This window comes from Callithrix jacchus, chromosome 3 (genome assembly GCF_049354715.1).
Source record: "Callithrix jacchus isolate 240 chromosome 3, calJac240_pri, whole genome shotgun sequence".
In the NCBI taxonomy this organism is placed as follows: domain Eukaryota; kingdom Metazoa; phylum Chordata; class Mammalia; order Primates; family Cebidae; genus Callithrix; species Callithrix jacchus.
The window spans coordinates 127377222-127393052 of NC_133504.1; the positions used below are offsets into that span (position 1 = coordinate 127377222).

Genomic DNA, 15831 nt, shown 5'->3' on the forward strand with positions numbered 1-15831 from the left:
AAATGCTGGACTCAGTTAAATAGAATACTGAAAAATAAATTTGAGAGAGAGTCATGAAGGTGAGACTAAATTACCTTTAAGATCTCTTTTATCCAGCTGAGTCTATCACTGAACATCTTACTACACAAATCTTAAACATGAATGTAGAAAAATAAGCCTTTTTTTTTTGGCTTAGGATTTTGAGCACATGGCTAAGTTCTCAATCACTTAACACACATGTAAATGGTTATACTATTCACATTTTACATTTTTTAGTGGCAAAAACATAACTAAAACTGGAAAAAAATGGTTTAAAAATTAAACTGGAACTTCTATGTGTATATAGCAGGTTAATGCTAAAAAGAATATACAACAGTTCACCTATAGCAAAGAATTATAAGCCAACACAAACCTTAGTTGACTTTTTAGTATGCCTATATATTTAAAAGTTACCTTTATTAAACTTCCGTTCTTCCATAAATAGCTAATGTTGCACCCCCTTACCTCCAACTCCAGGCCAGGCTTTTTGTCTATTTTCAACCTTCAGTGTACATCAGAATGAACTGGGATGCTTTTTGAAAATATATATTCCGGCTGGGCGCAGTGGCTCACGCTTGTAAGCGAGAGGCAGGTGGATCATGAGGTCAGGAGTTCGAGACCAGCCTGGCCAATATGGTGAAACCCCGTCTCCACTAAAAATACAAAAATTAGCTGAGCATGGTGGCATGAACCTGGGAGGTGAAGGTTGCAGTGAGCTGAGATGGCACCACTGCACTCCAGCCTAGGTGACAGAGCGAGACTCCATCTCAAAAAGAAAGAAAGAAAGAAAAGAAAGAAAGAAAGAAAGAAAGAAAGAAAGAAAGAAAGAAAGAAAGAAAGAAAGAAAGAAAATATGTATTCCAAGGGTACATCTCCAGAAATTCTGCATGTAGCCCATAAATCCATATTTTAGCCAGCACTACAGGAGGTTCTAGTCAGATGATCCCTAGAGCACATGAGGCAAAACACCAGTCCAGATCCTAAGTTGCCAGCATAGGTAATTCTCTTTTAATGGCAAATGTGCACACCTTATTTTTATTAATTTATTTGAGATTTATAGTTTACATAATCAAAATATAAAAATGCAGGATTGGTAAAGTGAAAATATCAAATATAGAGTTTTCTTTAGGTAGTAATTTTAAGTTTAATAATCTTTGCTGTTATAAAAAAGCAGCTTTGGGGGAAATTTTAATTTGTTTCCAAGGATTTGTCCAACTTGCTTTGGGAAGACAGTCTAGCCTTGAGTTTATTTTTCAAGAATTAAAAAGGTATTCAGCTCTTAATTACTTTTTTTTGTGATTGAATAAGTCAGTTATTTAGAAACTTCAGTTAGGGGTGAGGACCTTTTAGAGTGGTCATTTGTTTTGGCATTCTGACCACAAACTAAAATAACGTGCTTTCAGGTCTGTTTCTTTTCTTAATAGGTAAAACTGTTCATGCCATGCTAGTATATTTTCCCTGAACTCAAGTAGTTGCTAAGTCCTACTGATAGTAGAAATTAAAATAAGAATAAACTTTGACAGTATAATAATATTGCATGTGATAGTGCCTGGCACTTTGTTCTTGCAGACTTTCAGAACATATGCTTTGAAGAAGTGCAATCATGTGCTACCCTTTAATGTCCGTTTCATCTTGTCATTTCCTACTTCTAGCTATGAAGTCTGTTTGCCTTATTTATGATCATGAAGTACTCCTAATTACCTGTTAAAATTGTAGAAGTCCCTTCAAAAATTAGAACTGAGAACTAAAAGTAACACAGATTTGATGCATTTGTGTAACCAACACATTCTTGGAACCAACCTTGCTTAAGAGACAGGAAATTCTAGTACGTTGGAGTGGGAGTGTGGGTGGTGCTCTGTCCAAAAGCTCAGTTAAAAAAGAATGACATTAGGCTGAGCATGGTGGCTCACACCTGTAATCTCAGCACTTTGGGAGGCTGAGGCAGGCGGATCACCTGAGGTTGGGAGTTTGAAACCAGCCTGACTAACATGGAGAAACCTCATCTCTACTAAAAGTATAAAATTAGCTGGGTGTTGTGGTGCATGCCTGCAATCCCAGCTACTTGGGAGGCTGAGGCAGGAGAATTACTTGAACCTGGGAGGTAGAGGTTACAATGAGCCAAGATTGCACCATTGCACTCCAGCCTGGGCAATAAGAGTGAAATTCCATCTCAAAAACAAACAAACAAAAAGACATTAAGTGAAAAAGAATTTACACAAAATACTGCAGTGATTCAGTTTTCTGTTGAGGCATCTCAAATAAAAATCATCTTACGGCTTTACAATTCTAAAAGGTATAACTAGACACAAGGTCGGCCTTAATGCTATCAAATTGAAATATGGCAACTTATTTATCTAGTATCTACCAATCTACCAGCTTTTTCTGAGTCTCATTCTGTTGCCCAGGCTGGAGTTCAGTGGCACGATCTTGGCTCACTGCAACCTCTGCCACCCGGGTTCAAGCGATTCTCCTGCCTCAGCCTCCTGAGTAGCTGAGATTACAGGCGCCTGCCAAGATGCCTGGCTATTTTTGTAGTTTTTAGGAAAAATGAGGTTTCACCATCTTGGCCAGGCTGATCTGGAACTCCTGACCTCGTGATCCACCTGTGTTGGCCCCTCAAAGTGCGCTGGGATTACAGGTGTGAGCCACTGTGCCGGCCTTTTTTGTTTTGTTTTGTTTTGAGATAGGCTGGAGTGCAGTGGCGCCATCATGGCACACTGCAACCTCTGCCTCCCAGGTTCAAGCAATTCTCAAGTAGAGAATCAAGTGGAGGACCCAGCCTCCTAAGTAGCTGGGATTACAGGCGCTCACCACCACATCCAGCTCATTTTTGTATTTTTAGTAGAGACAGGGTTTCACCATGTTGGTCAGGCTGGTCTTGAATTCCTGACTTCAAGTGATCCACCTGCCTAGGCCTCCCAAATTGCTGAGATTACAACCGTGAGCCACCGTGCCCGGCCGGAATATAGGCATGAACCACTTTGCCCAACCAAGTATCTACCAGCTAATTCCAATTCTATATTTGAATTTATAAGATAACTGAAAGTAATCAAAATATACACAAAATGTGTATTTTGTGAAATATATATTTAAGTCCAGTAGTTTGGTTAATTAGGGACTAGTATGAAAAATTAACATGAGATACAGTTGGGACCTTAAAGGACTTTCATTTGTCTCTCCTTTCCTTCGTTCATCCCTCCTCCTTCTCTTTCCTACATTTATTATTCTAGGCAGGACAAATGTCAGATATCTGATTTGAAGACTAATATGAATATATCTCGGTAATAAAATGGAAAATCCCTATTTCAACATTCTTAATGGAATCCTGACTTGAAATTATTATTAGTCTTCTGATTTAAACATTTATATGGGGTAGATGCAAAAGAAAAATGACTGCATCAAATGATGTTTTTCTTTTCTTGGGATGCTTTGCAAGAAAATACTTAAATGTGAGTCACACATTTTTCCAGTTCAGCATTTAAACTTCAGCCTTTAACCGCAGGTGTGATTGTTTTTAGTTTGTTAGCTGCCTGGAGTGTTATTTTAAGAAAACAGAAGCACCATCATTTGCACACTCCTTATAGATCATACACCTTAACTCTGACTTTTGCTGCAGTTTCTCAAAAGAAGTGAAGTCAAGATGAAGAACCATTTGCTCTTCTGGGGAGTCCTGGCCATTTTTGTTACGGCTGGTCATGTGAAAGGTATGTCATATTTAGAAAATGAATCCAGATAAAAGGAAAAATATAGGACAGATCTGTTTTCAGTTGTAAACATTTATGTCTATGCTTTGGTTGGCCAGCTAGCCAGCCACTTTTTCCTAACATGCTTTTATCTTTCTATGGAAGTTGTCTTTACACAGATAAGACACTTTATTCTTTTTTCTCTTTTATTAGTTGTTTGCTACAACCTAGAGAATAAGAAATTAGCTAACTACAGATAGTCCTACTTATGTGAATGTCCGTATTGAATCTTAAAAATCAAGAATCCTTCCCTTGAGTCTCTTAAATTAACATTCTGGAGAAATGAAATAATAATTACTGTAAGAACAAACATGGAATGCATTGGGATTTTATTTCTCCAAAGAGGCTGGTATTGGTTTTAACAGCTTTCCTGAATCTGAGCCCACAGATTTATGATGATCCTTTAACAATGTTTTATGTTATACGGGTTGCCTATAACTTGATGACTGAACTTTTGTTTTTAATTTATTGATCTTTCTTTTATTATTTATTATTTTTATTTTTATTTTTTGAGGCAGAGTCTCCATCGGTTGCCAGGCTGAAGTGCAGTGGCACAATCTCAGCTCACTGCAATTTCCACCTCCCGTGTTCAAGTGATTCTCCTGCCTCAGCCTCCCGAGTAGCTGGGATTACAGGCGCACACCACCCCACCCAGCTATTTTTTAAATTTTTTTATTTTTAGTAGAGACAGGGTTTCACCATGTTGGCCAGGATGGTCTTGATCTCCTGACCTTGTGATCCGCCTGCCTTGGCCTCCCAAAGTGCTGGGGTTACAGGTGTGAGCCACCGCACCCGGCCTATTGATCTTTCAAACAACTTCAGAAAGTGGAATACATTCTGAATTTAGAGGTACAGTATTACATAATTTTCATTGAGAAGGTCACATTAATAATTTTTCTGGTTCGTTCCTAACACTGAGTCTATGGTTCTTATTTCAAGACAAAGAATGACAGAAATGTAATTAAGAATAGTCATTTTATACTAACTTACCATTAAGAATAACTTTCTAATGATTTAAAATATAAAATATTAGTAGTAAGGCATGTACAATATAAGTATATATAAACATCTAAAAATATGTAATATATATGATGGGGCTACTTCCCTGTAAACCCTGTAAAGCTGAAAGTTGAAAATGTCATACTTTCAACTTACAGTGACTTTGTAGGGAAGTAGCCCCATTGTAGATGAGGAGCATACTGAATGCTTGTTACTTTTGCAGCATCATAAAGTAGAAAAATTGTAAGTAGAACCATGTAAGTTGGGGACCATCTGTATATAAAATAGCTATCACTTACTGAATATGATATTCTAGGTATTATGCTAATTCCTTTACATATAATATTCCATTTAATTCTCTCAGTAACCACCTGAGGCTGGATACTATTATTATTTCTGACATACAGTTGAGTCAGTTGCGACTTAACAGAGGTGAAATAACTTGCTAAAGTCATACAGCAAGCAAGCGAGTAGGTAGATCCCAGGCAATCTGATCCTATAGCCTGCACTCACTGTCCTATTCTGCCTTGTGTAAGGCAATTAAATACTTTTTAGTAAACTCATTATGGTCATATCTACCATATGTCATTAAATCTATTTTCTTATTTGTTTGAACTGAATTAAATTAAATTTAACAAATATTTATTGAACAGCTACCGTGTATCAGATGCTCTTGGAATAAAGTAAGGCACAGTCCTTAAAAACAGGCTTGTTAGGAGAAAATACTGCCTGTTGGTGAGAGCAAATGTTACACTCTAAGTCTTGGTGAATTGAAAGTATTTGTACCTTTTCTGACAGCTATGTATTTCTGATAGATATTAGGCTGCCTAATATTTTAATACATTAACTTCCCAGGATTCTGGTAAGGAAAGAATTATATGTCATAATAGAATATAGACATTTTTCCATTTAAGACTTAATAGTCAAGTCATTTATTCCTCAGTAATCTATATTTTTGGTCAGACATTATGTGCTCATTTATATTTCATTGAGAAAAAAACATTTAAGAGTTATGGATACACAAGTAGGAAAGAGGACATCATTTAAGTCATTTTACCTCTTTCAGATGTTAATGAGATATTTCATTACCTTGAATTGACTCCATAATGTTTCTTTCCAATGTTACACAGACTTGTGTCAGAAGATTCATTAAGAACTTATGAATAATGGTATAATAATACATTATAAATTACTTCAAACAATTACAAGTACAATAACAATGGTCTTAAAATGTTTTTGTAATGGCTCTTATTATTAAGGCTGAAATACTACATTAGGTCCTCTCTGCTCTGGGAATCATCTCAGAAATACATTTCCAGTTAAAATGATAACTATGCTGATCATTTAAACTTTATAACTTGCATTTGTGTACCAAATCTGTTTTATTTATTTATTTATTTATTTATATATATTAGTTGAGGCTTAATGAGAGGAATTGTTCAAGGTCAGTTAGCTAAAATTATAGGAATAAAAAATATTTAATATCATTGTTATTGTTTAATTAGCATTCTTATTTAATAGTATTACTTAAGTAAAGCTATTATTGAATTTTTAAAATCTGGTAATTGGCTGGGCATGGTGGCTCACACCCAACACTTTGGGAGGCTGAGGCAGGTGGATCACCTGAGGTCAGGAGTTTGAGATCAGTAGAGACATGGTGAAACCCTGTCTCTACTAAAAAGACAAAAATTAGCCAGGAGTGGTTGCACATGCCTATACCAGCTAATTGAGAGGCTGAGGCAGGAAAATCTCTTGAACCTGGGAGGCGGAGGTTGCAGTGAGCCGAGATCGTGCCATTGCACTCCAGCCTTGGCAACAAGAGTGAAACTGTCTCAAAAATAAAAGTAAAATCTGTTAATTTATCCAAATCCAGGTGATACAAAATTACCTTTGTTTATTCCGTGCAATAGTTATCAAGGCTGGGTGTGGTGGCTCTGTAATCCCAGCACTTTGGGAGGCTGAGGCAGGCAGATCACTTGAGGTCAGGCGTTCAAGACCAGCCTGGCCAACATGGTGAAACCCTATCTCTACTAAAAATAAAAAAATAAAAAAAATTAGCTGGGTGTAGTGGCGAGCGCCCATAATCCCAGCTACTTGGGGAGGTGAGGCAGGAAAGGTGCTTGAACCAGGGAGGCAGAGGTTGCAGTGAACCAAGATTGTATCATTGTACTCCAGCCTGGGTGACAGAGTGAGACACTATCTCAAAATAACAACTAAATAAAGAACTTATCAGACCTCTTTGTCTAATATTCATATTTGACAATAAATGTTGACATTGAAAGTTAAGGCTTTAATGGTCATATGTGTATTAATTCTTTTTTCATTTTTTCTTTTATTTATTTATTTTTAAAATTCATTTTTTTCTGTATATTTAATTGAGTTTATACCTCACAATATTTCTAAATTGTGTTTGCAAATTTATAGCACTTTATGTCTATATAGACTCTATCTTTTAAAATAATTCTTGTAAGAAATATAGCCCTTATTTTTTGATTGAATCATGCATCATGATAATCTGATTGTTATTATGAAAACGCAGATAATCAGGAAAGCTGGGGTAGAAAATATTTAAAACTCTTACAAAATAAGGTTATCTTGGAGGAAAACATGCCTTTTCTTAACTATAATAAAATTTATGCAAAAAAATTTTAAGTACAAATGAGACAGGAAGGTTGTGACATTTTAAATTGGGTTTGTAAAGTTTGGTGCTATTTTTTTGGTTCACATTTGAATGAATTGCTTTGGTCTGAGAGAAATCCAATCTAGATTTTTGTTTTCTGTCTCACATTGGCATTTGACACTGGTTTTCCCAAGGCTACATCATTCAGAGAACTGTGCCTCTTTCAGAAGCATTAGATGAAAATCAGAATTTTTTCAGCCCAGATTTCCATAGAGTGGTTCAAGAAAAAAGTGAAATTCCTTTTAGAGTACATTTGGATTCCCTTCACTACGATGTGAGATCCTGCTTAGAGAATAAATGGAGAAAGCTCAGACAAACCAACAATAAAACTATTTTTCTGCAGGCAAGAAAGATAAAATAACTCAATACAAAATACATAAATTGACTTTTGTTTTCCTTTCTTTTTAATATGTTTAACTTTTCAAGCCCAAGAAGATGAAAGGATTGTTCTTGTTGACAACAAATGTAAGTGTGCCCGGATTACTTCCAGGATCATCCGTTCTTCCAACGATCCTAATGAGGACATTGTGGAGAGAAACATCCGAATTATGTATGTGGCATTCCATATATTCTTTTTTTCCTGTTCTAAGCAGAGATACTTTCTGATACTAAGCCATTTGAATGGAATACCTGTGTCTTTACTCCCCTTTTTGCTGTGTGGCACTTTACATGAGTAAAGAATTGAATCTTGTGAATGAGCTTGAGGCAATTTTATTGAAATTAGGGGCAAGAATGAAAAATTACAGGCAATCTAAAATCAGTGGGCTATACAAATTATAAACAAAGGTTCTAATCTAGTCATCAACATGCACTGTTTATATGGAGTTATTTCTATTTATTTATTTCTGTTTGCTTGTTTTTGAGACAGGGTCTCACTCTGTTACCTAGGCTGGAGTGCAGTGGCAAGATCACTGCTTACCGCACCCTCAAACTCCCAGGCTCAAGCAATCCTCCTGAGTAGATGGGACTATAGGTGTGCACCGCCACACCTGGATAATTTTTTATTTTTCTCTAGAGACAGAGTCTCACTATGTTGTCCAGGCTGCTCTTGAACTTGTGAGCTCAAGCTGTCTTCCTGCCTTGGCCTTCCAGAGTGCTAGGATTACAGGTCTGAGCCACCATGCCTGGCCAAATTATTTCAGTTTGAATCAGAACTTTCAGTTGCCCTTGAGCAGTTCAAACTGAAACTTCAGATAGCACTCAAGCTTTATTTTGTACCATATATAGATGACTGAGTCTTTTACACTGTAATCAGATGTCTGCATCAAGATAAGGCAAACGAATCACATTCATTAATTTGATTCAACCTCACTTTTAGATTGGATTTCAGATATTCATTTCATTTCACACACAGCATAGACTTATATACTATATAGCTCTTTTTCAATAGCAAGAATGCTGATACTGTTTGAGAAATTAGATTTCTATTGGATCCAATCAGTTATAAGCTTTCCTTGTAAACCACTCCTACCTAATAGTTTTCTCCCAATCAAATCTCCTATAGAAAGAGAACACAGCATTCAATCCCATTCAATCAATGGGAAAAGTATGGTATATTTAAAAATGTTGTTGAAAAATTTTTAAAGATTTCTGGCTGGGCCATTTAATAGCTGTGTGTTCTATGCAAGTTACTTATCTACTTTGAACTTCAACTTTTTCATCTTTAAATAAGGAAAAAAATCATGCTTAACCAATAGCATTATTGTAAAAATTGAGAATATCTATTCCTTTTAGAGCTTATATACTTCTGGGATATATTAAAATATTTACTATTATTATTCACCTAATCTGTATCCCAGTTATTGTCACCATCCTGCTTAAAACCCTTGTGATGGTTTCCCCATTGATCTTAGGATATATTACAAATGCCTTGGCCTGACCTACAAAGCTTACCATAACTCTCAAGATCATTCATTGCCTTTTCTTTTACTTTATGTTTAAAAATTCAGCACTACTGTAGTGTCTCTATTTCCCCACATTCACAGTGCTTTTCTCCTTTTACACCTGCTAGTTCCTCTGTTTGAAGAACCCTGTTCCACTCCTCTTAGGCTAATTAACTCCTTCTCAACCTGCATGTCTTAGTTCAGCCATCACTTCCTCTAGCAGGTTTTCTTTGACCACTCAGATTCTGCCCACATAGCTTCGTGTTAGGGATGGAACAGCTGAACTAGTGGGTAATTGGAAAGAATGGTATACATGACATTGGCACTTAAGCCATGGAGAGATTTTAAAAAATGACTCTCCAAGATCCTCTAATTCATCTTTTTATTTTATGAAATGAGTCTTTTTATATTATATTATTTACTGAAATCAGATAATTCAGTTACTTTATGACACTTTGCCTGATGTGTTGATGTTTCCTGTTCTGAGTTCTGAAAGTATATTACCATTGCTATGCCATTATGGTATTTTTTCTTTTCCTTTTTTTTTTTTTTTTTGAGACAAAGTCTCACTCTGTTGCCCAGTCTGGAGTGCAGTGGCATAATCTTGGCTCACTGCCACCTCTGCCTCCTGGGTTCACGCAATTCTCCTGCCTCTCGGGTAGCTGGACTACAGGTGGGCATCACCATGCCCGGCTAATTTTTGTATTTTTAGTACAGGCAGGGTTTCATCATGTTGGCCAGGCTGGTTTTGAACTCCTGACCTCAAGTGATCCACCTGCTTTGGCCTCCTTAAGCGCTGGGATTACTGGCATGAGCCATCATGCCCGGCCTGCCATTATGGTATTATTCCCAACTCCATTACTTAATAAAATGATGTGACATTAGGCAAGTTACTTAACTAAGCCTTTTTCCTAAACCTTAAAAAAGGAATAATTATGTATGTATGAATATGTACACATATACTTTATAGGGTTGTGAGAATTAAATATGATAATTCATAAAAAAACAGTGTTTGGCTTATAATAGCCTCTCAAAAATGTTTATTCCCTTGTTGCTCTCATTATGTAAAGCCATTCTGATATTACTAGTCTTTACAGTCTTATTAAGAATAGATTTATGCATTAATTCAACAAATGTGTATTTAATAACTGCCAAATATTAAGGGTTGGTGGTGGGGATAAAACAGTTTATTTAAAATACAGTCCATTTCTTTTTCTTTCTTTTTTTTTTTTGAGACAGAGTTTCGCTCTCGTTACCCAGGCTGGAGTGCAATGGCGTGATCTTGGCTCACTGCAACCTCTGCCTCCTGGGTTCAAGCAATTCTCCTGCCGCAGCTTCCTGAGTAGCTGGGATTACAGGCATGCACCACCATGCCCAGCTGATTTTTGTATTTTTAGTAGAGACGGGGTTTCACCATGTTGACCAGAATGGTCTTGATCTCTTGACCTCATGATCCACCCGCCTCGGCCTCCCAAAGTGCTGGGATTATAGGCATGAGCCACTGTGCCCGGCCCATTTCTTAAGAGGATTTACAGTCTAACAGGAAACCTTAAACAATGAAGAAGGCAATTAGAATTCTGTATTGTAAGTGCTATGATAGGAATGGGCAAGGGTTGTTATAGGAGCACTGAGGAGGGTCACCCAGTCTAATCCTCAAGGAGAGGAGAAGGGTAGCAGTGGGAAGCAGGAAAGGGTGTTTGGAATAAGTGGCAGGATGGACGATGGCTGTTAGCTGAATGGGAGTTTGCTGGGTTAATGTGTGTGGGGAGTGAAATAATTAATGAGTGGGACAGATCATTCCAAGAAAATGAAACAGGATTGCTGTGAGGATTATATGAGATCATTATATAATATGCTTAGCATAGTACCAGGCACACTGTAAGTAGTATTATATGTTAGAACTGTTATTGTTAAGATTGGAGATGAGAAAAGCATAGTACATTTGTGGAATTGCAGTTGTTTATAGCTGACATGTATTGTGGAGGGTAACGTGAGAGATGAAGCTGGAGACTTAGGGGCATATTAGGAAGGGCCTTCTATGCTGTTTTGAGGATACCCTGTCTTCTGCGAAGAGACACTAGAGGTTTTTTTTTGAGACGGAGTTTTTGCTCTTGTTACCCAGGCTGGAGTGCAATGGCGCGATCTCGGCTCACCGCAACCTCCGCCTCCTGGGTTCAGGCAATTCTCCTGCCTCAGCCTCCCGAGTAGCTGGGATTACAGACGCGCGCCACCATGCCCAGCTAATTTTTTTTTTAATATTTTTAGTACAGACGGGGTTTCACCGTGTTGACCAGGATGGTCTCGAGCTCTGAGCTCTTGACCTTGTGATCCACCCGCCTCAGCCTCCCAAAGACACTAGAGGTTTTAAGCAGAGAAGGAAATTAAGCTTGCATTTTAGGAAGGACGTTTTGGCAATAATGTGGCCAATGGTTTGAAGGGGTCAAGACAAAAGGAAGACATTGTTACAATCTAGGAGAGACTGGAGGTATCCTGAATTAAGGCAATAATAATGAGAGGAGAGGTAAGTGTCTGGATTTCACACATGAAAATAATTAGAAAACCGGACTGTGAGATTGATTAGATATGTGACAGAAGGGAGGATTCAGGTATGATAATCAGGTTTTTGGCTTGGATACCTATGTGGATGGTATTGCTAAATACTGAGTTAGAAAACACAAGTTTTTTGTTGTTTATTTTGGTAGGGAGGGGTGCATATGAGAAGGAATGATGAGTTAGTTGAAAAAATTTAAAAGTTAATGAAATCACCAGAATTTGTTGACAATGATTATCTAATTTTTCATGGGACATCACCATGAAAAAGTTCCAGCTTTGCTACTTAGTTGTTGTGTGAACTTGGGTGGATCAGTAACCTCTCCTATTTATGATTTCCTCTCCTCTAAAATCTGGATAACAATATCTGTCTGTCCATTTCACAAATATTGAACATACTCCATATGCCACATACCCAGCTAGGGACTGGGAATACATAAATGTTTTTGCCTCAAGGAACTTATATAGTCCAGGCAAGTAACTACTCTGTAGAGCAACTATGATATGGCATACACACACACACACACACACACACACACACACGAAATAAATATGTAGGAGTATTAATGAGACCACAGAGGAAGAAGTTTGTTGAAGGATGGGAATAACATCAATATAATTATTACAGAGGTAAAATGTGAGTTTTAGAGGAAAAGCAAAGGAAAAGTTTTAAAGGGAAAGAAAAAAATGCCAAATCAGTAAAGATAGTTGACAGTGGAGTTGCTGTGAGGTTTATTTTGAATGAGAAATGTTTAAAATATAGCAAGTCACTATAAAAAACTGAGTAATGGTATTACTCTAGAGTGATTATAGAGTACGAAATACAGTAACTACTGTTCTGATGAGATAGTGGCAGTATGCCTATTACCAAAAATAACAATATCTGCATTTCATTATTTTACTTTGTTTTCTTTCTTTTCTTCTAGTGTTCCTCTGAACAACAGGGAGAATATCTCTGATCCCACTTCACCACTGAGAACCAAATTTGTGTACCATTTGTCTGACCTGTAAGATATATGTTTTTTCCATAGTAATGTAGATGTGTAAGTTAATAGCTTTTAGTTAACCTTGGTAGTAAGAATGTTTTTGAAAATATGTTGGAGTATAAACATTTACAAATATAATCTGAACTTTTAAATACATTAATTCCTATGTTAATTATTGGGTATCATAAATTCAAAAAACTTTGTCACAGATAAAAATTTGCTATATATTTTTTCTAAAGAAGAAATTATTGCCATTTATAGAAGGGCCAATTTCTCTTAATAGTTCAATATGTGGATTTGATCTTATAAACAAGCAGATGTTTCTTTGGAAATGAAGACTCCAACAGCAATAAAAAAAAAATTCCTTTCTTGTCACTATAAATAACTTGTTTAAACAGGTATGCAGTTGGGAATAAGCCTAACACAGTAGAAATTGCTGTATGGTGTACAGAAAACAATCATATTATCATATCATTAATTATATTTCTTACTTTCAACTAATATTTATATATTAAATATTGGAAAATCTCATAAGCTATTCTGTATGGTGGAGCTGCTTATGTCTGAGAGGAGTCATCCTTTGCTGTCATGTCAGAGCTGCAAGACCTAATTGATTTTGGATTGAAATGTGTAGTCAGATTTTGAGACAGCATTTGAGGAGATCGTCTAATACATGTATTTGCTTTTCAGCTGTAAAAAATGTGATCCTACAGAAGTGGAGCTGGATAATCAGATAGTTACTGCTACCCAGAGCAATATCTGTGATGAAGACAGTGCTACAGAGACCTGCTACACTTATGACAGAAACAAGTGCTACACAGCTGTGGTCCCACTTGTATTTGGTGGTGAGACCAAAATGGTGGAATCAGCCTTAACCCCGGATTCCTGCTATCCTGACTGATTTAAGTCACTGCTGACTGCATAGCTCTTTTTCTTGAGAGGCTCTCCATTTTAATTCAGAAAGTTAGCATATTTATTACTAATGAATTTAAAACCTAAGCGTTTTTTTTGATAATCATGTAAAACCAACTCCCTGCCACCAAAATAATTAAAATAGTCACATTGTTATCTTTATTAGATAATCACTTCTTAATTATATGTTCATAATCTAAATATTAATATCTGTCAATTATCATGCTCACCTGAAGAGGTATGCTCCATTAAGAATATGGTTTCTAGCATTAAACAAATAAACAAAAGGAGAAAATAAAACTCAAGGAGTGAAAATCAGGAGGTATAATAAAATGTTTCTCATATTCTCCCCCCACCTGCCTTTTTTTTGGCCTTGGAGAGCCAGAGCTTCTGCATTTTCTTCACTATTCTCTTTAAAAAAAGTTTCACTGTGTAGAGAACATATATGTGTAAACATAGGTCAATTTTATGTCCTCATTAGAAAAATAATAATTGGAAAATATGTTCTAGAAATATTTACAAAAATAATTTAAGTTGAAATATCAAATATTTATAGAACTAATGAGCTAAATAATTAAATGTATATTGAAAAATATATTTGGACATAACAGACTTGGAAGCAGATGATACAGATTTTTCTTTTTTTCATAATCAGGTTAGTGTAAGAAATTCCCATTTGAAACCATCTGTTTTGTACCTGAGCTTTATGAAATATATGTATTTCATGGTATGTATTCTCTAGCACAGTCTGAACAATTAAATAGATTCATAAGCATATACCTGTGTGAAATAATTTGTGGAAAAAGTTTGCTTTGCCCATGTTAACCTTCTTGCATGTAAGTTAACTCATTATTGATGAACAGTTTGTAAGTATGATGTAACGATGCATTAATTGCTGAACTCATACATGTACATATTTGAGGTGGCTTTGTCATTTTATACTCATAATTAAATAAAAGGGCAAAATCCATCCTGATAAATACCATATTTATCATGGCACATAAAACTTCTTTATGGCAGAAAGCCAAGGCCATTGACAGATATAGCTAAGGGTACTAAGGAAAGCAAATGCTAACTCTGAATTTAAAATAGTGGGAGGATGTTAATAAGAGTTGGTTTCTTGAAAAGGAATTGTTCTGTTTCCTTTTTTTAAAAAAATGGTAATAGTCATTTATTAGTGACCTCTACCGATTATTCAATGTTTCTTCAGGGTTATGCATAGGACACTCTGGTGCTTCAGTAGAAACCATAGTTTTGTGTTGAGAAATGCTGAGTGTATGATAAAATTATATTGTTTGCTAAGAAGAACAATGGCAAGGAAAACCTAGCTGCCCCTCCCAGCCAAGTTGAAAACCGCTTGGGGCATTCTAAAGTAGCAAAACAGTATATGTATATCATATAAGGGTTAAAACAATTCTTTAAGCACGAGATATGTAACCCTGCCCCTGTGGCTCCCTCATGGAGAATACTTTTTAGTTTGCCTGTGATCAGTGGTAAGCAGGCACCAGCTGCCCACCTGGTTTAGCATGGTGGAAACACAGAACACCTTCTGATGGGGCACTGACTTGGGGACGCCTTATCTTTGCTGAAAATTTCTTAGCACTGCACCTCCAGGTGTTACCTGGCCAATCATCCTTCCTATCCTCCTTGATCCACATGGGTAATACCTGCATTAGGATCTGATGACTCAGCCTTCTTCAGATACCTGAAAAACTCAGTGGATAATTAGCCATTTGAGTGGTTCTCTTACCTAGTAAATGGCAATGAAATGTCTGAATCACTCTGCTATAGTCTCAACAAATATCAACTGAGGCCCTTAGAGAATCATCATGTCTGCTGTAACATTTTCTTAAACCTCATGTGATATTCTGAGGTTAATGTGACCAATTCATTGACAGGTCATAGTCTGTTATAATGTTTTCACTTTTTTTTTTGAGACAGAATTTCGCTGTTGTTACCCAGACTGGAGTGCAATGGCATGATTTCAGCTAACCACAACCTCCACCTCCTGGGTTCAAGCAATTCTCCTGCCTCAGCCTCCCGAGTAGCTGGGACTACAG

At 36.6% G+C, this 15831-nt stretch overlaps 1 protein-coding gene across 1 annotated transcript in view; it reads left to right on the forward strand.

The window, feature by feature from the left end:
• Nucleotides 1-14751, forward strand: part of JCHAIN (joining chain of multimeric IgA and IgM) — a 49761-nt gene extending 35010 nt beyond the window's left edge. Inside the window, exons 2-5 of the mRNA XM_008993213.5 lie at nt 3635-3722; nt 7867-7990; nt 12800-12880; nt 13550-14751. Coding sequence (XP_008991461.1) covers nt 3659-3722; nt 7867-7990; nt 12800-12880; nt 13550-13760 — 480 coding nt within the window. The 5' untranslated portion in view covers nt 3635-3658 and the 3' untranslated portion in view covers nt 13761-14751. The remainder of the gene's footprint in view (nt 1-3634; nt 3723-7866; nt 7991-12799; nt 12881-13549) is intronic.
• Nucleotides 14752-15831: the final 1080 nt, after the last annotated feature.